Below are 24,703 nucleotides of genomic sequence, written 5' to 3' on the forward strand. Positions count from 1 at the left end.
CAGTATCGTGTGTGTGTGTGTGTGTGAGTGTGTGTGCACCTCTGTTCTCCTGCATTATGTAATCGACAGGGTTGCTGATGGCGGACAGGGAACACGCTGGCATCAGAAACACCACACTGATCTTCTGCAGACGCACGTCAGAGACGTCCAGAGACTCGAGAGAATCTGGAAGCAGCTTCACATCTGAAAAACACACATTACTTTATCTTCTAATAAAATCAACCTCTCTGACTTCTATTTTCTAACCAAGGACTAACCAGCATCCCACCATCACCACAAACAAACATGTACTTCATGTTTTTCATATAAAGAATATTTATCCATCTTTCCTACTGTACACTATAAACACTATAAATAATTTTATAAGCTAAATTAGCATTTAACTTTTATGTGCTTAAATTTTCATATATATAGTTATATATTAGAAGTTACATTGATTTCAAGCAACAAAATTGTTCTTTTTATCTTTTTATGGTTTTGATTTTAGTTTAAGATTTAATTAACTATAGATATACTGATATGATTTAGATGAAATCAAAATATCTCAGTAATCACAATAAAAAAATAAAAAATGTTTTGTTGGAAAGACATAATTTAGTCATGGACCATGTCGTCTTAGTGAACATCCCCAAAGGGAGTTATTTCTCCTGATTCAGACCCCAAGAGACGTGAATTAGCATTTTTACCACAGAAATATACCAAGGTCACACACATGTTCGAGTCAAACCTCCACCAGTGTCTCTCTTTCACGGTCCTGGAGGAGCTCATTTGTGCATTTACATTCATGCATTCAGCAGAAACGTTTATGGAAAGCAACTTAAACAGCAGTCCATATATACATTTTAATCAGTTCCTGCCTTCCCTGGGAACCAAAGCCCTGCACCTGCTTCTGCTTACATTACAGCAAAACAGGAACGCACAGCATTTACATTACATTCACATTTATTCATTTAGCAGATGCCCTTATCCCCAGCAACAACACAAACAATTTATCATAAGAGCCATATCATGTAATAAGAGATATATCAGTTAGATGAGACTCGTGTGGAACCCAAATAATCTTTCAGATCCATTGGTTTGAGCTCAGCATCCCAGCGGTTTCTCTCCTGTTATTAAGAGCATAACAGAGCATCGTTTACCTTCAGAAGACTATAAAAGGAAATATGTATCTATTTTATACTGCACATTATAATGTTGTGTATTTATATTAATATATAATGCCTCACTCTCTCTCTATATAATGAATTTTCATGAATTTTGAATATTTACCCATCATTCCTACTGCACATTTTGCTTTGATGTCTAAATCTGCTTTTTGTATGTTTATGTTGTATGTTTTGTGTTTAATTTTTTTTTATATGTACAAACACACAACAATAGTGTTGTGATGTCTAAATTCACTTTTAGAGAAAAAAAAGCAGCAATTAACATTTAAAACTTTTCTTTTTGTATATGTTTATATTATAAATTATGTATTATCTATTTCTCTGTATAATACTAATTTAATATTAAAACTAATTATAAATACTTATATATAATAGTATAATATAATACTGAATGTTTCATAAATGCTCTTTTTGTATGGTAAATGATCATAAATCTTCTAGTGTGTCTGAATTATCTTTTATATATAGATATGTAAGCACACAGCTGTTTGTGCTGTATATGTCAGCTCTTACTCTTGCAGTTCAGTTTGGTGAGTGTGTTCTGCAGTTCCTCTGTGTGTGTCTGCGCTCCGTCTCCCAAACACACGATCACTGCGCTTCGACCGCGAGCGTCTGACTGAGACGTGTGTGTTTCAGTCTGTGTGTGTGCAGACGCAGCCACTGCAGACACGTGTGCGACCGTCTGCGCAGAGAAACAACCGCTCATCAGGACGTCTCCGCCGCCGGCCAGCAGGGGCCACAGAGCCCAGGGGCCAACACAGCACGACTTATCCTACAGACACACACACACACACACACACAGACCGTCACAGAGAGCACAACCCGTCACACACACACACACCGTCACAGAGAGCACAACCCGTCACACACACACACACACACACACCGTCACAGAGAGCACAACCCGTCACACACACACACACACACACACACACACACACACACACACACACACACACACACACACACACACACACACACCTGTATAATGAGTCTGCCGTCGCTCAGTAATCTGCTGTTGCTCAGATCGTTCTTCACACTGCTGGGAAACACAAGCAGATCGCGGCAGTGCAGGTCCTTACAGAAGGTCCGTCCTTCCAGCTGCCCGACAGATTTAACACAGGAAAAACCTGATGTGTGTAACACCTCACTGACCTCCTCCAAACTACACACACAAACACACATATGTTGAAATTAAGTGTCAAATGTAAGACAAGAGCAACGCAATGGAGAGAAATCAGTGTGTGTGTATGTGTGTGTGTGTGTGTGTGTGTGTGTGTGTGTGTGATCTCCAGTGCTAGTGATTGGATCTGTCAACAACTCAAAATTTACACACACACAAACAGTGTGAAATAAGGCTGGTCAGCCCAGAATGGAGGTTAAACAGGGAAAAACCAGAATAATGCCACATCTGAACCATAAATCACATGCACACAAACACATTCTCGTCTTCTACCTCATAAACAATAAATGATTTCAGTGGAAAATCATACAGCAATACAAGGAACAGAGATGAACACAGCAGCGTGTTTCTGAGCGTCCCACAAATCACTTCCTCTTGTGTCCCAGAACAAACATCTGCACCTTCTTAAATCAGGAGACATTTACTGAAGATATTAAGTCTTGTTTTCTACAATAACACAGAATATAATATTTAATATATGTACATTATATTAATTATTATTATGCAAAAACAATTTAAAATTCTAATATAAAATATGTAATATGTATTTGCATCTATCATATATGTACAATAAATGTACATATATTATGTATTATTATATATGATATATTAGTGCGGGACAATGATTATTTTTTTTTAATTGCAATTACCTTCATGATTTTTCTGCGATTAATCGCATTATGCGTAAAAACATTTTATTGTGTTATTTTTCACCATAAATAATTAAATTAGTGCATTAAATAAAGAATCGAAAAAGTAGTGTATTGCGCACTTTTATTTGAAAAGTACTGCTATATGAACAAAAGTGCAATATTATATATATATATATATAATAGTAAAATGAATGCATCTTAATTTAAGCATTTTTAGACATGTACTATAAAACAAGACCAAAATACTGAGGAAGAACATAATTTTTTAGTTATAATGAACTAAAACTTAAAACAAGCAAAAAAAAAAAAAGGTTGCATGAAATAAAATAAAATAAACAGGAACTTAGCTATAATAACAAATATAAAGCTCATCTCTCATTTTCGTACGGTTTAACTTAAAGAACTCAGATTAAAACAAATCAAAATGACTAAAACGACAAGTGCAAACAGAAAGTCTAGGAAGATGAGCTGTGATAGTAAGTGTTAGTCTAGGAAGATGAGCGGTGATAGTAAGTGTTAGTCTAGGAAGATGAGCGGTGATAGTAAGTGTTAGTGTAGGAAGATGAGCGGTGATAGTAAGTGTTAGTGTAGGAAGATGAGCTGTGATAGTAAGTGTTAGTGTAGGAAAATGAGCGGTGATAGTAAGTGTTAGTGTAGGAAGATGAGCGGTGATAGTAAGTGTTAGTGTAGGAAGATGAGCGGTGATAGTAAGTGTTAGTGTAGGAAGATGAGCGGTGATAGTAAGTGTTAGTGTAGGAAGATGAGCGGTGATAGTAAGTGTTAGTGTAGGAAGATGAGCGGTGATAGTAAGTGTTAGTGTAGGAAGATGAGCGGTGATAGTAAGTGTTAGTGTAGGAAGATGAGCGGTGATAGTAAGTGTTAGTGTAGGAAGATGAGCGGTGATAGTAAGTGTTAGTGTAGGAAGATGAGCGGTGATAGTAAGTGTTAGTGTAGGAAGATGAGCGGTGATAGTAAGTGTTAGTGAAGGAAGATGAGCTGTGATAGTAAGTGTTAGTGTAGGAAGATGAGCGGTGATAGTAAGTGTTAGTGTAGGAAGATGAGCTGTTATAGTAAGTGTTAGTGTAGGAAGATGAGCTGTGATAGTAAGTGTTAGTGTAGGAAGATGAGCGGTGATAGTAAGTGTTAGTCTAGGAAGATGAGCGGTGATAGTAAGTGTTAGTGTAGGAAGATGAGCGTTGATAGTAAGTGTTAGTGTAGGAAGATGAGCGGTGATAGTAAGTGTTAGTGTAGGAAGATGAGCGGTGATAGTAAGTGTTAGTGTAGGAAGATGAGCTGTGATAGTAAGTGTTAGTGTAGGAAGATGAGCTGTGATAGTTAGTGTTAGTGTAGGAAGATGAGCGGTGATAGTAAGTGTTAGTGTAGGAAGATGAGCGGTGATAGTAAGTGTTAGTGTAGGAAGATGAGCGGTGATAGTAAGTGTTAGTGTAGGAAGATGAGCTGTGATAGTAAGTGTTAGTGTAGGAAGATGAGCGGTGATAGTAAGTGTTAGTGTAGGAAGATGAGCGGTGATAGTAAGTGTTAGTGTAGGAAGATGAGCGGTGATAGTAAGTGTTAGTGTAGGAAGATGAGCGGTGATAGTAAGTGTTAGTGTAGGAAGATGAGCGGTGATAGTAAGTGTTAGTGTAGGAAGATGAGCGGTGATAGTAAGTGTTAGTGTAGGAAGATGAGCGGTGATAGTAAGTGTTAGTGTAGGAAGATGAGCGGTGATAGTAAGTGTTAGTGTAGGAAGATGAGCGGTGATAGTAAGTGTTAGTGTAGGAAGATGAGCGGTGATAGTAAGTGTTAGTGAAGGAAGATGAGCGGTGATAGTAAGTGTTAGTGAAGGAAGATGAGCGGTGATAGTAAGTGTAGGTGTTAGTGGTGACCTGCTGCGGAGCGAGTTGATCCAGCCATACAGCGGCAGCAGCGTGGCTCTCTCCTCTCTGTGTCTGATCTGCTCTGGAACCATGTTCTCCAGCGTCAGCAGCTCGTGTTTGATTCGACATCGAGCCAGAGACGCCACCAGCTTCGTCCTGAACCTGTCAAACACCGACAGCATGTGTGAGAGTTCACATCAACGACAGACTGGTCAAACTGTGTTACGCCACACAGACTCATAATCTCATTACACTTCAGCTTTCATTCAGTTATCATCTCATACATAAAAACACTTAATTTGCATTTGCATTCATTTTTGTGATGGATTGATGTAGCTTCTATGTCGGCTATTTACAGTTTTTCCTCTTTACACACTAAATCTTAACTTGTCACACTAGGTTTCTGAAAGCTGTCCCTCAAACAACAGAAGCACACACAAGATCTACAAAATATACACTGATTCTCAGACATTGATTTAGGTTTCAATTTTCATAAAGCACTTTTTGTAAAACACAACACACAATTCTCTATTAACACAAATCTAACATGAATTAATATTTGTTACGGATGCTGGTGTGTGAATGAAGGCGCACGAGAAAGAAGATATATAAACGGGTTCTTTTAATGAACGCAGGAGAATAAGGGCACAACCAACATAACCATGCTATAAGATGCAATACTAACTCAAGATACAACAATCACGGACAAGGAGGAACTCAAAAGACAGGGTATCTAAACATGAGGGAGAAATCAGGTGAATGGAGACAGGTGGGGATTAATCAATTAACCAAACAAGAAAAAGGAAGATGACCAAATAAGGGAACTGAAAGTCCATGTACATAACAGTTCACCCCCTCTCGGATTCCACCGCAAGAGGAATACCAGCGAATGGGGGGGGGGGGGGTTCTGGAGGCGGGCGTGGGGCAGGCAAAGAGGGAGCAAGGAGCTTGGAACCAGGGTGAGTGGATGGAGGGAGGAGCCAGGGAGGAGCCCGGAGCAGGAGGAGCCAGATGGTGCTCCAGAGACCAGCCAGGATGGTCCTCAGTCACTCCGAATCCGCAGCGGGCTTCCGGAGCCCCGACGACTGACCTTGGGCTCCTCAGCCACTGGCGCAGTCTCCGTCAGTCGGCCCCCTGGTGTCGTCGGCTCCTCCTCCACCATGGCTCCTCCCGCCTGAGGAGCCCAAGATGGAGCAGAGCAGCCGCAGAGCCAGGATGACGCAGAGGGTCCGGAGGTCCAAGGCAGTGCTGAAGGCACCGGCAACCAAGGCAGGGCTCCGGAAGCCCGCTGCGGATTCGGAGTGACTGAGGACGGAGGTGGAGCCGGAGGGAAGGAGGAGCTTGACAGAGCCAGAAGGATGGATTGACGAGGCAAAGTCATAGGAGTGGAGTCCCGAGGCGGCGGATGGTCGACGACTGACCAAGGTGGAGCCGGAGGGACGAGGGAGCCTGGTGGAGATGGCGCTGACTGAGGGTGAGCTGCGGGACTGACTGGCACCAGCGGAGATGAGGTCGAGGAACTGGCTGGTCTAGGAGGAGATGAGAGAGGGAGACCGGGAGGAAACATAGGAGAATCAGGGCTGGGCAGAGCCAGCAGAGAAACAGGAGATACAGGGATGGATTGAACCAGCAGAAGTGGAGCAGAGGAACAGACTGGTCTAGGAGGAGGCGGGAGAGGGGGGCTGGGAGGGAACACATGAGGATCAGGCTGGACGGAACCAGCGGAAAAACAGGAGATTCAGGAATTACTTCCACAAGCCAGTCTATAAGGTCCATAAATTCCTCCATAAAATTTCCAGAAACCGAATGCAGCTCACCCTCAGTCGCGGGAGTGTGGGCAGGGCTTTCCTTCACACCCTTGATCTCCACCAGTAATCCCACGACGCACGGTGTTGCCGGCTCACACACCTGGTCAGTCGCGCTCTCGAGTCCTTGCTCCCTGATATTGACAGGCTCGGGCTCTGTGGCTGCGGTGGGCTCTGGCTGTATCTCCGTGCAGCAGGATGATGGCTGGCTGGTCTCTGGTTCGGGAGTGGGGCTGGAGATATCCTCTTCAGCGGTGCAGATGGTAAATGAAGATCCATTTTTCTCCAGCACCCACTCCACGAAAGCAGTGAAATCCTCTCTGGGACCATTCGCTGACAGGCGTGCCTTACACGTCGGGGAAGTGGGTAAGGCACGCCAGATCTAGAAAGTCCCTGGTATGGTCCTCCAGCGAACGGTCTAGTTGCTCCAGGCACAGGAGACGGACTGCTGGGATTGCCATTCAGGCAGGGGAGGAAAACAAACAAAACAAAACAAAAAGAAAGAAAAACGCCGCTAAATAAACTGTTGGGTCCGTGACTCTGTTACGGCTGCTGGTGTGTGAATGAAGGCGCACGAGAAAGAAGATATATAAACGGATTCTTTTAATGAATGCAGGAGAATAAGGGGGAATCCAACATAACCATGCTATAAGATGCAATACTAACTCAAGATACAACATCAATCACGGACAAGGAGGAACTCAAAAGACAGGGTATTTAAACACGAGGGAGAAATCAGGTGAATGGAGACAGGTGGGAATTAATCAATTAACCAAACAAGAAAAGGAAGATGACCAAATAAGGTACGTAACAATATTATGGCAAGTTTGTTTCTAAGATGTGTTTGTGATATTTTTAACGCAGTACTTTATTTTGCAAGAGATGAGAGGCATTTGCAATTCTTGGATTTTTGTGTAAAGTAAAAAAAAAAGTGTATCGTTTTAAAAAAACGGTTATAAAACTTCTTTTTTTAAATCAACAAAAACTGGTAGTATTGATTAATCAAATTAAGCATGATTTATTTTTTATATTTTTTCTTCAGTATATTCAAAAACTCTACTGCAAAAAAGAAAAAAAAGAAAATACAAACAAGCAAAAAAAAATCTAAAATATTTTTGTCTCGTTTTTCAATAAAATATCTAAATATTTTTAAATGCAAAATTACTTCAAATTTAAATGCTTAAAGTTGTTTTTTGAAAAATGTATTAAAATCAAGTGACCTTATGCTTAAAACTAAAATCTGCCAGTGGGGTCAGAAAAAACAACAACTTGCTTTTAAATTAGGTTTATTTTTCTGAACTCATTGGTGGATTTTTCAAATTATCATTTAATGTATAAATACACTTAAACAAGTCAAATATTATTTGGAAGAAAATCAAAAACAACAGTTATTTGGGAGGGAGCGGGATTTTCTGTTAATAAAAGCCTCTCCGAGGCCTGATGCCACGCCCACTGTGTCTGTCATATATATGTATATATGTATATATATTAGTGGTGGGCCGTTATCGGGCGATAAAAAAAAATTCAAATGATTTCAAAGAATTCAAATGAGCCATTTTAATCTAGATTAAAAGATTAATTCCAAGATTACAGTGAGATTAATCTAGATTAAAAAATGAATCTATGCCCACCACTAATATATATATTCACAAACACAGTATTCAGTCTGTACAGTGCAGAACAGTATGATTAGTCTGTAATTCTGACCCACCTGAGAAGACACGCCTCCACTTCCTGCACGGCCTTCACTTCCTCCTCCTCCTGATTGGCTGCCGGTGGACGTGGGAGGAACTTCCTGTCCATTAAGTCATTGAGCATGACGGCCACCAGACTCATGCTGTGGAGCGGCTGCAGACAGACAGACAGACAGAGTGGCTCTTCTTTATAATACGACATAAACAACCTGCTCATAAAGATTACTGGTTAAACTTATAATACATGACTAAACAACTGGCTACTTCTGTAGTTTTATATTTTCCACTTAATGTTGAAGTTTTAGTATGTCTGTCTCAGAGGTCAGTGTAAATGCAGCTCTGGGCTCAGAAGTGTCTCATACGAACTGTTCCTGAGAGTTTCCTCTGCTTTTGTCTCTTCTGAAGTGTAATCACGAGCAGCAGCTGGAGGTTCACTCTGCTCTCAGTGAAGGTCAGACTCACACCCCTAAGATTCCTCTGCTGTCTCTGAGTAACTGTGTCTCTGATGGGTTCAGCACCACTGACCTAATAACTGAGACCCATGAGAGAGCAGGACACACACACACACACACACACACACACACACACGCACACACACACATACACACGCACACACACACGGACACACACACGCACGCACACACACACACACACACACACACACACACACACACACACACACACACAAACACACACACACACGGACACACACACACTGAGAGTGAACTCAGGCTTTATCTGATCAATAAACTCAGGAAACACACTCTCAGTTATCATCTCAGATCTAAATAATATCTCAGTTGTTTCTTTGAGACAGCAGTGAGATAAAATGGGAGCAAAGTAAGATGTTTTTCTAAAAGCATCTCACAATGGCCCAAACTGTGACCAGATACCAAAGTTACAGTTTTTTACAATCACTTTGTTACTATTTTCAGAACCGTGATGTCATTTTTCACAACTCTAGACACAAAACTCACAACCAATGATCAAAATGCACATTTTTCAAAACTCTAACCCTTTTCTCAATTGCTTGGATACAATACACATAAAACTTAGATCATTTGTTCATTCAACAAAAATCACCTGTTCAATATGACACAACTTAACATCAAAGTGCTACTATTTCAAAAGGCAATTCACACATTACATTTCAAATGAGTGTCTATTAATTTCCTTACAATGATGTAACTATCAATTGATACAACTGCTCAAAATGATAAGTAACTGTTGCATTACTCTTAGTATGGAAACACACAAACAATCTTCCATGTTTACTGTAAATCATGAACGTTTCAAGATAACGAGATTCATTGTCACCAATTAGCGCGGAGCATGAACCAATTAGACTACAATATCCATGGATGTAGCCTAATATTTTATCATAATGCTTCATCAGAAACTGTGTCTATGGCCCCAAATACTGTACCACCTTTTCAGACTATTTACAGTATTGACAGTACTGCACTGTATAGATGCAGGCCCTTGTAATTGCTTGTCCAATTCTGCCAGCTCATTACTGATGATTGAGTGCACATTGTGAAAGAATTGATTGGGATCCAATTGCAAGAGCATAGTGATACGTAACATGGAGCCAGCAGGTGATCCAGGTCACAATGGAGGTCAGGCAGTGGTGAGAGGAAGACGAGGAAGACATGTTGGTCAAAGGAATGGTAGAGGACAGGCCCCCCTTCTGAGAGGTGGTCGTGGGCCTCGTTTGAGAGGTGTGGGGGAACGTGGCAGAGGACAAGGCCACGGACCAAGACAGCGGCAGCAACAGCATAGAGTAACCAATGAAATTCGGGCAATAGTTGTAGACCATGTCATAAATCATGGCATGACAATGACTGAGGCGGCTACAATGATACAACCAAACCTCAGAAGGTCAACCGTGGCCTCAATAATCAGAACGTTCCACAATGAGAACCGGTAAGTTATCAGCATGCACTAAACATTATGCTACTCTCAATTGTCAAATGACTGCATACCAATGTGTATCACAGAATAGGTGATGTTTCAAAAATTCTACATTGTACAGTAATCTCTAAATCTCTTTCTAAAATGTATTTTTAGAGGGTGATGGAGCTGGATGCTGATGATGACCATCACAAATTCATATATTTGGATGAGGCAGGTTTTAATCTGGCCAAGACAAGGAGGAGAGGTCAGAATTTCATTGGCCAGCGGGAAACCATCCAAGAACCTGGACAACGTGCGGCTAACATTACCATGTGTGCGGCTATATCAGAAGATGGTGTGGTGGGTTTCAATTTCATAGCTAATTATTTTTGCTTTGATTCAAATAAACCTATGTTGTAATTGTACAGTACTGTAGTGTTTTGCATCAATATATTATAAACTTTGTTCAATGATTCCACTGTGTCTGTAGTATTCTCTCTACTACTGCAGTACTTTTACTGAGATGTATTTACTGTACATGTAGTACCATAATCAAACCTGTATCACCTATTTTGTTCTACAATATTTAATGATTGTACGAACAATGACACAGTGAAACTATCGGTTGCTTGTGTGTGGGTGATCTATAGTTATGTTTCAATGGTATTTCACAGAAAATAGTAGCAAAGTGATTGTAAAAAACTGTAAACATGTAATTGTAAACAAAAAAAAAAAAAAAAATATATATATATATAATTAAATTAAGTTATTAATTTAAATCATTTAAAAGGTTATTAAAAATAATAATAAATAAAATAAAATAAAATGAACTCACTGGCTGTTTACATTCTTTCTGGTGTCAGTGTGAGTGTGTTTTGTTTTCTGTGTTATCTTAGTGTCACCGAGATACTTTCAAAAGTTTTAATTTTGAATTTTTATTTTTATTTTATTAGTTTAAGTAATTTTGTTGTGGTTTTGTATTTTTTATTTTGGTTTTTGAGGTTTTAATGCTAACAAATAAAAGCTTATAGTAAAGTGTAACAGATTTCAATATGAACTCAATTATCGACTGATCAGAGCTGCATTTATTTGGATCTCTAACTAGTGACTGATTTGACTTTCTTTAGATTTCTATTTTTCATAAGGAATATTAGAAGAAACATCTGAGAAACTTATATATATGTATATGTTTGCTAATAAATTCCACATATAATTACAAAGAAACAGAAAGTAACACATTGAATTAAGCTTGATTTCTTGAAGTAGAAATCCTGAATTAGTCTTTTCTTGCAATACGTTCTCTTATAATCTTTGTTTCATTCACAACTCATGAGCTCTGAAAGAGCAACTCCTGAGCATTCGATGTGTGTGTGTGTGTGTGTGTGTTTGTGGTTCATTGTGTTCAGAGTTTATGGTCTCTCTTAAGATCCAGAGTAACGACCTGCCAAAACAGCAGCGGACAAACGATTCATCCTTTACAGCGGCTGTATTTCAGCCTCCAGTGTGTGTGTGTGTGTGTGTGTCCATGCACAAGGGTGTGAATGTGTGTAAAATAAATGCGCAGCTGAGCGTTTGTGAGTGTCTTTGCACCATGGCCATCAGCAGTCACATTTACCACCTGCAGTGCATTCTGGGAGTTTTTAGTCATTTATGGACTTTCTGTTTCATTAGGAAGACACACACACACACACACACACACACACACACACACACAGTCCCGCCCTCCACTCACCATTGGCTGTGAGAGACAGAAGCAGCTGTCAATCAAGACGTCCTCCAGAAGCTCCTGATCTACAGAAACAAGATAAAAAGAGTTCAAATGAGTCCAGATCGAACACACAGAGCAGGAGCAGCTGAACCGTCGCTTGTGTAAGGCAAATACTGACAAATATCATCAATTCTGTCCTATTTTCCAGCGTTCTCGTCCAAACACTGTGTGCCATGTGCTTTGATGCATGATATGGCCAGCAAACTGTGTCCCTCTGTCCCACACACATAAGCTCATTTTAAATACGATTAAACATTATAATATCTATATTCTATAATATCTATATATCAAGCCTTCTGAACCCGTACTATATAATTTGTGTGAGGAAAATACACAAATTTAGATCAAGATCATCTGTTTAATTGATAAAAAATAACTTTTTTGATGCCACCAATCACTAAGATTCATTCTGCCGAAGATTAAAGCAATAAAAAAGACAATGCATAAGCAACATGAGAGTGAAAAACACTCCTTTAGACATAAAACATCTTCCACATATTCCCACATTCACTGAACCTCTGAACTGAATCAATCTGATGAATTCATAATTCAGCAAAACTTATATTTGTGTACGTTAAACAGATCAAAGGCAGAGGAAGCGCAAATTCCTTTTATAGCTCATTTTCACAGAGTGAGTAAAATAGATCGAGATCCTAATTCATTTTTATTTCATTTCTCTGGAGAAAAGTGCTTGAATTGCATTTCATAAAGCATGCATCTGTCTCCCCGGGAGTTTTCCTTCAAGCTTGCACGAGAGTCAGAGGGAAATCAGTCACGTGGGATCTGTGTGTCTGCTGATCTCGAGCTGGTACAGGACTCCGTGAAGATAAGGCTCTTATCCTGATTGACAGCTCTGTCTCCGCCCATCAGCCGTTTCCATGACAACCACAAACATCCCATTCATCCGGCCTGACAGGGGACCGTCACTGTGTGTGGCCAAGAAGTATCAGCAAATATGATTCACTGAGAAGAATCTCTCTCACACACATAGAGAGTGTTCCTCGGATGTGATTCATGAGCCAGTCATTAACCTTCTGATCTGTGACTCGTTAAGCCGTTAATTGTGTTCAAACATTTAAAATATACAACACAGACTGAATGCAGGAGAGATAATGACCTCCAGTGGAGCGCATCAGCTGTTAATAAAGCAGTCAGCACTGCGTATGGGCGTGGCCTTAGTGCAGCTCTTATCCAATCAGAGAAGAGAGGGGGTCATACCAGAGGCATGGAATGTTTACAGAAAAAAAAACATTATATATATATATATATAGTAAAATCAAATATTAAAATAAATAATAATTAAATATTGAATAAAATACAAATAAATACATAATTAGATTTTAAAAAGCAAATAAATGAGTTACAAAAAAAAGATAAATAATCACAAAATAGGTTAAAGTAAATAATCAAAAAATTGGTTAAAATGAATAAATACAAATAATAGTAAATAAATAATATATGATTTTTTTTTCAAATAAATAATAAATAATAAATAAAGCATGAGATTAAAATAAATGAATAGACATTTGATAAAACAAAAATAAATACATAACCAGATTAAATAAATAAGCAAATAAAGTAATAAATAAACAAACAAACAAATAAATTATAAATAATTACTAATGAGATCAAAAATTAGATTAAATGACATTACTAAACATTAGATGAATTTATTTTCAGGGTCTGTGTTATTAAAGTGCCCCTATTATGCCTTTTCGACTGTTACCTTTCATGCAATGTGTCATGTAGCTGTACGTGAACATAAACTATCTGCAACGTTATGAAGTCAACAGTGCACGATAAATAAAGTTATTGTCTGTCAAAAAAAAAAAAGAGTCAGCTCGCAATTGCATAAACCAGTTGTCAGGAAATTGAATCTTATTCTGTTATGGCTCTATATCACAAAGTAACACATTTGCATAATGTCTGAACACGTTCTGCTGGATGCAGTCAACCAATGATCAAGCAATCAGCACTGCATGTGGGTGTGGCCACCACACAGCTGTTGTCCAATTAGAGGAGAGCAGGGGCGGGACTAAGTAAGAGGCTGGAAAAGCACAAGAGGCCAATACAAACTCCAGCGATGGTCATCACATAGATCACATTTACAGCAGCTCCCCAGCCAAGCTCTCGGTGGAGAAACGCCTGTCAGAGTAAATCTGCAATCTCACTAATGGTCTGGACCCCAGCAGAATGAAAATCATGTTTATCGCACCACTGAGGAGAAACGCTGATCTGTTCATGGCCATTTACTGAGATCACGCTGTGATTTGCTCAGTAGTTCTTGCTGAAGGTTGTTGGTTTAAAGGAGCAGCTATAATCGCTCTGGGTGAACTGAGGAGGTAAAGTGGACAGAAGAGACGGATTAAAACACCAGGTGTGTACGGATATGTGTCTTCATCGTTCACTTGTGATCCGATCATCCAAAATACATTTCAATACCAAGTCTAAACAGGGCCTAAAACAGCTAAATATATAATCAAACATTATATTAAAATAAATAAATTTCAAATACATAAACAATAATTTATTAAAATACATTACTAACTAAAAATTTGAAAAAAAAACAAAGTAAATGATTAGATTCAAATAAGTAAATAAGTGAGGGAATAAAATAGATAATAATAAAAATAATTTAAAATAAAAGTAAATAAATACAGCACTCTAAAGAGTAGGAAATAACATAATAATGTATTCTAACAGAAACAAACCATTTTCCAAATAACATTTTAGGGATGTGGCATTTAGAAGATTAAAACCCCCGTGTTATCATCACTCTGGGTGGAGTCGTGAAACAGAATTAATGATGTCATACATCTGGTCGGAGTCATGTGACCCGGAGAGAGTCCAGTGATGGACGACAGCAGAGAAACGAACAGAAAATGAAAGGAAAAAGAGAAATATGAGTGTGTGACAGATGAACACAAAGCACAGAGCTCCATTTCTCTACTTTATCTCTTAGATGTGTGAAACACACACAAACACACTCATCTATCTGTCAGAAGAGAAGGAACCCAGTGTGAGAAACGACTCATTTTGGCCCAGAGCTTTAATCAGGTCATTTGCATGAGTTTCATGCTCTGGATCTCCTGCAGGCTGATATTTACCACGGTTTTTCTGGCAGGGGAACTTTCTACTGCTCAAGGACAAAATCACAATGAACCCTGTGGATTTTTTCAGCTAAAAAGCCTTTATCTCCTCCAGTGAACTGCAACAATCCCACGAACCCTGAGACAATCCAGCTCCAATCTCCTCCAGACGTGTCTGCACTCACAAACCTGATGAAAACTGATGAAGCCGCAGTGGAATCATGCAGAAGCCCCTCCACACCTGTAAGTGCAGAGTGAGCATGATCACGCTGTCTGTAAGGTCACCGGACCAATACAGTCTCTGCCCTTTACAACCGAAACCTCCTTCATTTGCATTTCATGGATTCGAGACAGCGACAGAATCAAACCACGTCTACAGACCGAACTCCAGAAAACACACTCGGACTTGTTTCTTACATTAGTTGCAAACTGTCTTTTCAGTCGTGTTCTATTTAATCCATCTACAATCGCATTTTCACTGCAAATACAGATCTACTTAACCCTTTATAACTGCATTTTCACTGCGAAAACAGATCAGTTTAACCCTTTACAACCGCATTTTCACTGCAAAAACAGATCAGTTTAACCCTTTATAACCGCATTTTCACTGCGAAAACAGATCAGTTTAACCCTTTACAACCGCATTTTCACTGGGAATACAGATCAATTTAACCCTTCACTACCGCTTTTCACTGCGAATAATGATCAGTTCAACCCTTTACAAGCGCATTTTCACTGCGAATACAGATCAGTTTAACCCTTTACAACTGCCTTTGCAGTGGGAATACAGATCGATTTAACCCTTTACTACCACATTTTCACTGCGAATAAAGATAAATTTAACCCTTTACAACCGCATTTTCACTGGGAATACAGATCAATTCAACTCTTTACTACCGCATTTTCACTGCGAATAAAGATCAGTTTAACCCTTTACAACCGCATTTTCACTGCAAATACAGATCAGTTTAACCCTTTACAACCGCATTTTCACTGCGGATACAGATCAGTTTAACCCTTTACAACTGCATTTTCACTGGGAATACAGATCAATTTAACCCTGTACTAACCGAATTTTCACTGCAAATACAGATCAATTTAACCCTGTACTAACTGCATTTTCACTGCAAATACAGATCTATTTGACCCTTTATAACCACATTTTCACTGAAAAAATACAGATCTATTTAACCCTTTACAACTGCATTTTCACTGGGAATACAGATCAATTTAACCCTGTACTAACCGAATTTTCACTGCAAATACAGATCAATTTAACAATTTACAACCGCATTTTCACTGCTAATACAGATCAATTTAACCCTGTACTAACTGCATTTTCACTGCAAATACAGATCTATTTGACCCTTTATAACCACATTTTCACTGAAAAAATACAGATCTATTTAACCCTTTATAACTACATTTTCACTGCAAATACAAATGAATTTTAACATTTTAATTTTAGTGTTCCTGTAGCTCAATTGGTAGAGCACTGCGCTGTCAAGCACAAAATTGGAGATTCGAATCCCCGGGAACACATGATAGGTAAAAATTTATAGCCTGCATGCACTGTAAGTCACTTTGGATAAAAGCGTCTGCTAAATGCATAAATTTAATTTAATATGAACATTAAGATCTATATTTTCACTGCAAAGTAAATTGAATCATTTATAACCATTTATAAGTTCACTGCAAATACAAATCTATCCAACCCTTTACAACCACATTTTCATTGCAAAGACAAGTGTATTTAATCATCTACAACAAATTTTTAACTTAAGATTTGCTTACACTATTTGTCTTTTCACTCTTGCATCTGTTCAACTGTCTGCATGTATTTTCACAGCAAAAACAGAAATAAGACTAGTTTTAAAAATCACTGGGAGAGCAAATGCAAAACTAATTTTCTGCAGATCTCCTGATGTGTGCTAGTGTGTATGTGAGTCACGTTTGTGTGTGTATTGATTGTGCAGCATGGAGTTAGGAAAGATTAAAGCAGGTTTTTTCAGGTGTGCGGTTTCATGTGAAACATGCTCAACAAACCAAAACAGCCACATCGATATCAAGCTTCGGTCTCATTTCTGATCTCTTCTGACTGTGCTGCTCTCAGAGCTTACTGGTGCAAAATCAGCTTTTCAACATGCTTCAACATTATACAACCTTCAGCTGTATACATGTAAACATTTAGTGCTGTTTAAGTCGATTATCACTAGAACTAGTACTGATAGAGATGTGATTAAACCTCTAAGAATGAGTATAAAACTTGGCCATATTGTAATTACTTTACATAATAAAATTGTAATTATATATAATAAAAAATATTAAATTAATGATATATTAGTATTGGTATACTATTGTACTGTAAAATAAATATTTATAGTATTTAAGTATTTAATAATTAATATGTTTTATAATGAAATAATTGTTAATATAATAATATAAATGTAAAGTATAACTTTTATTATTAAATACTTATTTTGTACAGTATAATTATTACAATAGTCATATAGTTGTTCATCTTTATTTTACTAATAAAACACTATACTATTGTTTACAATTAATAATAAAGATAATTATTTTAAACAATACTGTAATAATAAGTTTTATTTTTTTTAAGTTTTAATTGTAAAATAAAAATATTTTTTTGCAGATCCTTAGTTAAAAATAAAATAAGTAATAGTAAAAAAAGTTATATTGTTTAATATTGTATTTAATAATGATATTAATTTTATTTTAAAATGTTCTGTAAAAAATATAAAATTCAAAATTTTTACAGAATAACAGTATTCAAATAGCAATACATTTTAAATATTATATTTAATAATATTTATTTTCTTTTACAATTTTATTTTAAAACTAATTATGTACTCACATATTACAGTATAAAATTATATATTATTTTATTTATCAATAATAATAATTATATTTTACAGTTGTAAAATGTTTTTTTATAATTGTTTTGTGAAAAAAATATTATTGTTTTATTTATTAGACTTCCACTGAAAATGACTAAAATATACAGCATCAGAGTATCACATATTCTTCACAGACTGTGTTTGTATTTATTGTGCAATCTCATAATGCCACAAAGAGCTTTTCAAATTAACATTCAGCTTGAAACAAGCATCTGAATCTCATTAAGCCTCTAATTAAGGTGCATGTATAAGCCCAGACACGTTAGTGAGACATCTGTGAACATGTCTTAACTCCTAATTCTGCTTAATGAATGCTGATGAGGCGTCAAACCTGTGGATGACAGCAGAAAGGCATTCTGGGAAATGTAAGATTAGTGTTTATCCACACTCGGTCACTGATCAGACCACCGGCCCATGTTCTTCAGCGACACACAGAGAGATCAATCTCCGTATCTCATCACCGTTATCAGCCGAGCTGCTCAGACAGCAGATGAGTGGTCGACTGATCTGTTGCATTATGGGTAGCAGAATGAAGATATTTAATTCAAATCACTCTATCAATTCAGCTCACAGAGTCATCCATCATCATTCTGACTCATGAATGAGATCTCATTAACTGCCGCGTTTCCACCGAAATTATCCGGAACATTTGTACCAGGAACTTTTTTCCCTCAAGACCTGTTGCTTTCTGTGTTTCCACCGCGGCCTAAAGTACCAGGGAGATTAGGCAATAAATATAAATAACAAAAATATATTACGAAAAAGTTTAAAGAATCCTTTTTTTAATGTCTGATTTTTTACATTCCCTGTAGATTTTCTGCACTGGTATTTTTTCTGTCTTCTGTCTTGTTTTAGAGAAAAAATATCTAAACATTCTTAAATCAAGATGCATTTACTGTATCTGAGAAACAGAATTACTTACTAGATATATTAAGTCTATATATATATATATTATATTATATTAAAAATAGAACAAATTAAAATTGACATATATTATAAACAGTATAGTCTGTCTGGGTAAAGACATGAGTTAAGAACACTCTCTCATTAAAAACATTGTTAATTTTGATCAAAAACTTGCATAGTGTAGCTTTAATTGTGAGGCGTCACCCAGCGATATCCGCACACAGAACAGAATGTACTGACTCTGTCTTACTCTCTTGGGCACACAGAGACTCATTAGTTAGTTGTGGTTTAGCAGACATGTACAGCGCTCATTAAAGCCGTCATCCTCTAGAGAACCCGTAGATTAAATATTCTTCTAAAAGGACACAGTGCTAACAGATACTGACCATCACACGGGACGAAATCTGCAACTTCTTAACCAGCATGACAGAGATAGTATATAGAAATGGAACCAGGCCACTCCATCAACAGTGAACAGGAATAAACATAATACTCAATACGACTGCATTTCAATGAGATTGAGTGTGAAATTTCAACATAAAAAGGAAATGTTCTCAGAATGTTCTGCCGGGGTTATTTCAAAGTTATGAACAAACATTATCCAATAATGTGAATAGAACGAAGTTATCCGGTCTTTTATGCTATTTTCAAAACATTAGCACTACGGCATCTTTATATATCATTCATTAAATATTTTATTTCTGAAAAAAGTCAGTTGGATGTTCATTTAATGTTTTTTTTTTTTTTAAATGTTACTACTTTACTTAAATGTTTCGAGAACATTCAAAAGTAACGTTTCCATAATGTTTGCAAAACAATAAAATAAATGTTCCTTTAACATTTGCTGATCTAAGAAACATTTAAAAAACATTTTTAAAACTTAACATGAATGAGTGTTATGTTGTCCGGGGCTATATGCCCCTGGTAGGGTCTCCCAAGGCAAACAGGTCCTAGGCGACGGGTCAGACTAAGAGCAGTTCAAAACCCCTTATGAGAAGGAACAATCAAAGGACCGTGACGTCGCCCGGTATGGCGCAGCCGGGGCCCCACCCTGGAGCCAGGCCCGGGGTTGGGGCTCGTATGCGAGCGCCTGGTGGCCGGGCCTCCCCCCACGGGGTCCGGCCGGGCTCAGCCCGAAGGAGCGACGTGGGGCCGCCTTCCCGTGGGCTCACCACCTACAGGAGGGACCGTAAGGGGCCGGTGCTTAGACAATCGGGTGGCAGTCGAAGGCGGGGGCCTCGACAGCCCGATCCCTGGACACGGAAACTAGCTCTAGGGACGTGGAACGTCACCTCACTGGCGGGGAAGGAGCCCGAGATTGTGCGTGAGGTAGAGAGGTTCCGACTAGCGATAGTCGGACTCACCTCTACGCACAGCTTGGGCTCTGGTACCACACTCCTCGAGAGAGGATGGACTCTTCACCACTCTGGAGTTGCCCAAGGTGAGAGGCGGCGGGCTGGTGTGGGTTTGCTTATAGCCCCCCAGCTCAGCTGCCATGTGTTGGAGTTTACCCCGGTGAACGAGAGGGTCGCTTCCCTGCGACTTCGGGTCGGGGATAGGTCTCTCACTGTCGTTTGTGCCTACGGGCCGAACGGCAATGCAGAGTACCCAGCCTTCTTGGAGTCTCTGGGAGGGGTGCTGGAAAGTGCTTCGACTGGGGACTCCGTCGTTTTACTGGGGGACTTCAACGCCCACGTGGGCAACGACAGTGACACCTGGAGGGGCGTGATTGGGAGGAACGGCCCCCCTGATCTGAACCCGAGCGGTGTTCAGTTATTGGACTTCTGTGCTAGTTACAGCTTGTCCATAACGAACACCATGTTCAAGCATAAGGGTGTCCATCAGTACACGTGGCACCAGGACACCCTAGGCCGTAGGTCGATGATTGACTTTGTGGTCGTTTCATCCGACCTCCGGCCGTATGTCTTGGACACTCGGGTGAAGAGAGGGGCGGAGCTGTCAACCGATCACCACCTGGTGGTGAGTTGGATCCGATGGCGGGGGAGGAAGCTGGACAGACTCGGCAGACCCAAACGTACTGTGAGGGTCTGCTGGGAACGTTTGGCCGAGTCTCCTGTCAGAGAGATCTTCAACTCCCACCTCCGGCAGAGCTTCGACCGGATCCCGAGGGAGGCTGGAGATATTGAGTCCGAGTGGACCATGTTCTCCACCTCCATTGTCGAAGCGGCCGCTCGGAGCTGTGGCCGTAAGGTTTCCGGTGCCTGTCGAGGCGGCAATCCCCGAACCCGGTGGTGGACACCGGAAGTAAGGGATGCCGTCAAGCTGAAGAAGGAGTCCTATCGGGCCTGGTTGGCTTGTGGGACTCCAGAGGCAGCTGACAGGTACCGGCAGGCCAAGCGGACTACAGCCCGGGTGGTTGTGGAGGCAAAAACTCGGGCCTGGGAGGAGTTCGGTGAGGCCATGGAGAAGGACTATCGGTCAGCCTCGAAGAGATTCTGGCAAACCGTCCGGCGCCTCAGGAGAGGGAAGCAGTGCCCTACCAACGCTGTTTACAGTAGAGGTGGGGAGCTGTTGACCTCAACTGGGGATGTCGTTGGACGGTGGAAGGAATACTTCGAGGATCTCCTCAATCCCGCTGTCACGTCTTCCATTAAGGAAGCAGAGGCTGAGGGCTCAGATGTGGACTCGTCCATAACCCAAGCTGAAGTCACCGAGGTAGTCAAGAAACTCCTCGGTGGCAAGGCACCGGGGGTGGATGAGATCCGCCCTGAGTACCTCAAGTCTCTGGATGTTGTGGGGCTGTCTTGGCTGACACGCCTCTGCAGCATCGCGTGGCAGTCGGGGACGGTGCCTCTGGGATGGCAGACCGGGGTGGTGGTCCCTCTTTTTAAGAAGGGGGACCGGAGGGTGTCTTCCAACTACAGGGGGATCACACTTCTCAGCCTCCCTGGGAAAGTCTATGCCAGGGTACTGGAGAGGAGAATCCGGCCGATAGTAGAACCTCGGATTCAGGAGGAACAGTGTGGTTTTCGTCCAGGCCGTGGAACACTGGACCAGCTCTATACCCTCTACAGGGTGCTGGAGGGTTCATGGGAGTATGCCCAACCAGTCCACATGTGCTTTGTGGATTTGGAGAAGGCATTCGACTGTGTCCCTCGCGGCGGCCTGTGGAGGGTTCTCCGGGAGTATGGGGTCCGGGGCCCTTTGATAAGGGCTATCCGGTCCCTGTACGAACGGAGCAGGAGCTTGGTTCGTATTGCCAGCTGTAAGTCAGACTTGTTCCCGGTGCGTGTTGGACTCCGGCAGGGCTGCCCTTTGTCGCCGGTTCTGTTCATGATTTTTATGGACAGAATTTTTAGGCGCAGCCAGGGGCCGGAGGGGGTCAGGTTTGGTGACAACACGATTTCGTCTCTGCTCTTTGCGGATGATGTTGTCGTGTTGGCCTCATCAGGCCAGGACCTTCAGCATGCACTGGGACGGTTTGCAGCCGAGTGTGAAGCGGCTGGGATGAGAATCAGCACCTCCAAATCCGAGGCCATGGTCCTCAGTCGGAAAAGGGTGGCTTGCCCACTTCAGGTTGGTGGAGAGTTCCTGCCTCAAGTGGAGGAGTTTAAGTATCTTGGGGTCTTGTTCACGAGTGAGGGAAGGATGGAACGGGAGATTTACAGATGGATCGGTGCAGCTTCTGCAGTAATGCGGTCGATGTACCGGTCTGTCGTGGTGAAGAAAGAGCTGAGCCGCAAGGCGAAGCTCTCGATTTACCGGTCAATCTACGTTCCTACTCTCACCTATGGTCATGAGCTTTGGGTCATGACCGAAAGGACAAGATCCCGGATACAGGCGGCCGAAATGTGCTTTCTCCGCAGGGTGGCTGGGCGATCCCTTAGAGATAGGGTGAGAAGCTCAGTCACCCGGGAGGAGCTCAGAGTAGAGCCGCTGCTCCTCCACATCGAGAGGGGTCAGCTGAGGTGGCTCGGGCATCTGTTCCGGATGCCTCCTGGAGGCCTTCCCGGGAAGGTGTTCCGGGCACATCCCACTGGGAGGAGACCCCGGGGGAGACCTAGGACACGCTGGAGAGACTATGTCTCCCGGCTGGCCTGGGAACGCCTCGGTGTCCCCCCAGAAGAGCTGGAGGAAGTGTCTAGGGAGAGGGAAGTCTGGGGTTCTCTGCTTAGACTGCTGCCCCCGCGACCCGGCCCCGGATAAGCGGTAGAAGATGGATGGATGGATGGAGTGTTATCCTTTTTAACCACCATCTTATAGAAAAAAATAAAATTATATATATATATATATATATAATTTGCAGTGCATTTGTGGCTGTTTTGGGAAGAAAAAATAAACTGGACTGCAAAAAATCATCATTATTTCTGCGGTATTTTTGTATTGTTTTCCAGTACAAATATCTAAACTTTATTAATCAAGATACATGTACTGGAGAACCAGAATGACTTCATATGAATGTCTTGATATTAAGTTTCATTTTATGAAAAAAATCCATCAGAATTAAATTAGTTTTTGCTTATTTTCTCTTTGAATTAAACTTGTTTCTCTGACCTGATTGGCAGATATTTGTTCTTATTGTATGTTTTTTCCAGAAAACGAGAAGTAAAGAAACTATAACTTGATTCAAAGAATGTTATATATTTGTAACGGAAAACAGGAAAAAAATATATATTTGCAGTGCACTTGTGTAAACATGATTCACACTTACATTTGAGCGTGTTGAAGGCGAGTTGATACGCTGATCGCTGAGACGCCTCATCCTTGGCGACCGGCAGTCTGACCTCTGACCTCTTCCCGTAGCTGATGAGCCTGTGAGCGGGAGGTTTCTCCAGGTGTGTGCTCTGAAAGATGGCAGCCGCGTGCAGGTAAACCCGGTCTGGACAGACGGGACTCTCTTGTGAAGCGGTCCGGAGCAGAGGAGGTTCTGCGGGAGCCGGATCCAGCAGAGAAAGATGTTTGAGAGCCGAGATCTGAGAGCCACGCTTCGATGAACGACGCGCCACAACGCTTTTCCTGACCATCCTCTGATACACACACACAAAAACACATCGCATTCATAATCCAACACTGCAAAAAACATTTCATTACTTACTATTTCTATCTTGTTTTACATGATTAAAAAAAATTATTCATTTAGGTCTTGTTTTCTAAAATAAGTATCGAAATTATTTGAGTTTATTATGGAAGATTATGGTTTCTGTCTTGAAAAAATAAAAAAAATTAGTTTTGACTTTTTTCATACAATTCTAAGTTTATATCTTGAAATTCTGACTTTTAATTGTAAGAAAAAAGTCTTAACTTTTTATTTAATTTTTTATCCTGCGGCAGAAACGATCTTTCAAAGCTTATTCTTAAAACAAGAAAAAATATACTTATGAAGTAAGAAACATAATTTAGTTTTATCTTTTTCTGAAACACCATTGCCAGATATTTTTACTAAATTTTAATACAAATTTTCCGTAATCAAATCATAATATTTTAAGTAATTTCACTACTAAAATAACTGTATCTTGATTTAATAATAATGTTTAAATATCTGTGAAAGACATTCTATTCTCTAATATATTGGCAAACTCACTTTTCAAAATACTTTTAATTTTTACTATAAACAGAAATATTTTGAAAATCAAAAAGAAAAAACACTATGCTTAAGTTCTTTAATTAATTTGGTGTGGTAATTCTATAGTTGCTATGGTAATATAACAACTATAGTAATATAAACAAATTACTTTAACCAATACTGTACTAAGTTTTCTACAACAATACACTACAGTTTACTGTAGT

At 40.1% G+C, this 24,703-nt stretch overlaps 1 protein-coding gene across 1 annotated transcript in view; it reads right to left on the reverse strand.

The window, feature by feature from the left end:
* The window catches only part of LOC132109352 (putative methyltransferase NSUN7), a 53,045-nt gene that overhangs the window by 27,658 nt on the left and 684 nt on the right, over positions 1–24,703 (reverse strand). Inside the window, exons 2-8 of the mRNA XM_059515369.1 lie at positions 23,628–23,943; positions 12,007–12,065; positions 8,396–8,532; positions 4,889–5,041; positions 2,148–2,331; positions 1,680–1,938; positions 40–183 (exon numbers count right to left, since the gene is read on the reverse strand). Coding sequence (XP_059371352.1) covers positions 40–183; positions 1,680–1,938; positions 2,148–2,331; positions 4,889–5,041; positions 8,396–8,532; positions 12,007–12,065; positions 23,628–23,940 — 1,249 coding nt within the window. The 5' untranslated portion in view covers positions 23,941–23,943. The remainder of the gene's footprint in view (positions 1–39; positions 184–1,679; positions 1,939–2,147; positions 2,332–4,888; positions 5,042–8,395; positions 8,533–12,006; positions 12,066–23,627; positions 23,944–24,703) is intronic.

The sequence above is a fragment of the Carassius carassius genome, chromosome 29, assembly GCF_963082965.1.
Source record: "Carassius carassius chromosome 29, fCarCar2.1, whole genome shotgun sequence".
Taxonomy (NCBI): domain Eukaryota; kingdom Metazoa; phylum Chordata; class Actinopteri; order Cypriniformes; family Cyprinidae; genus Carassius; species Carassius carassius.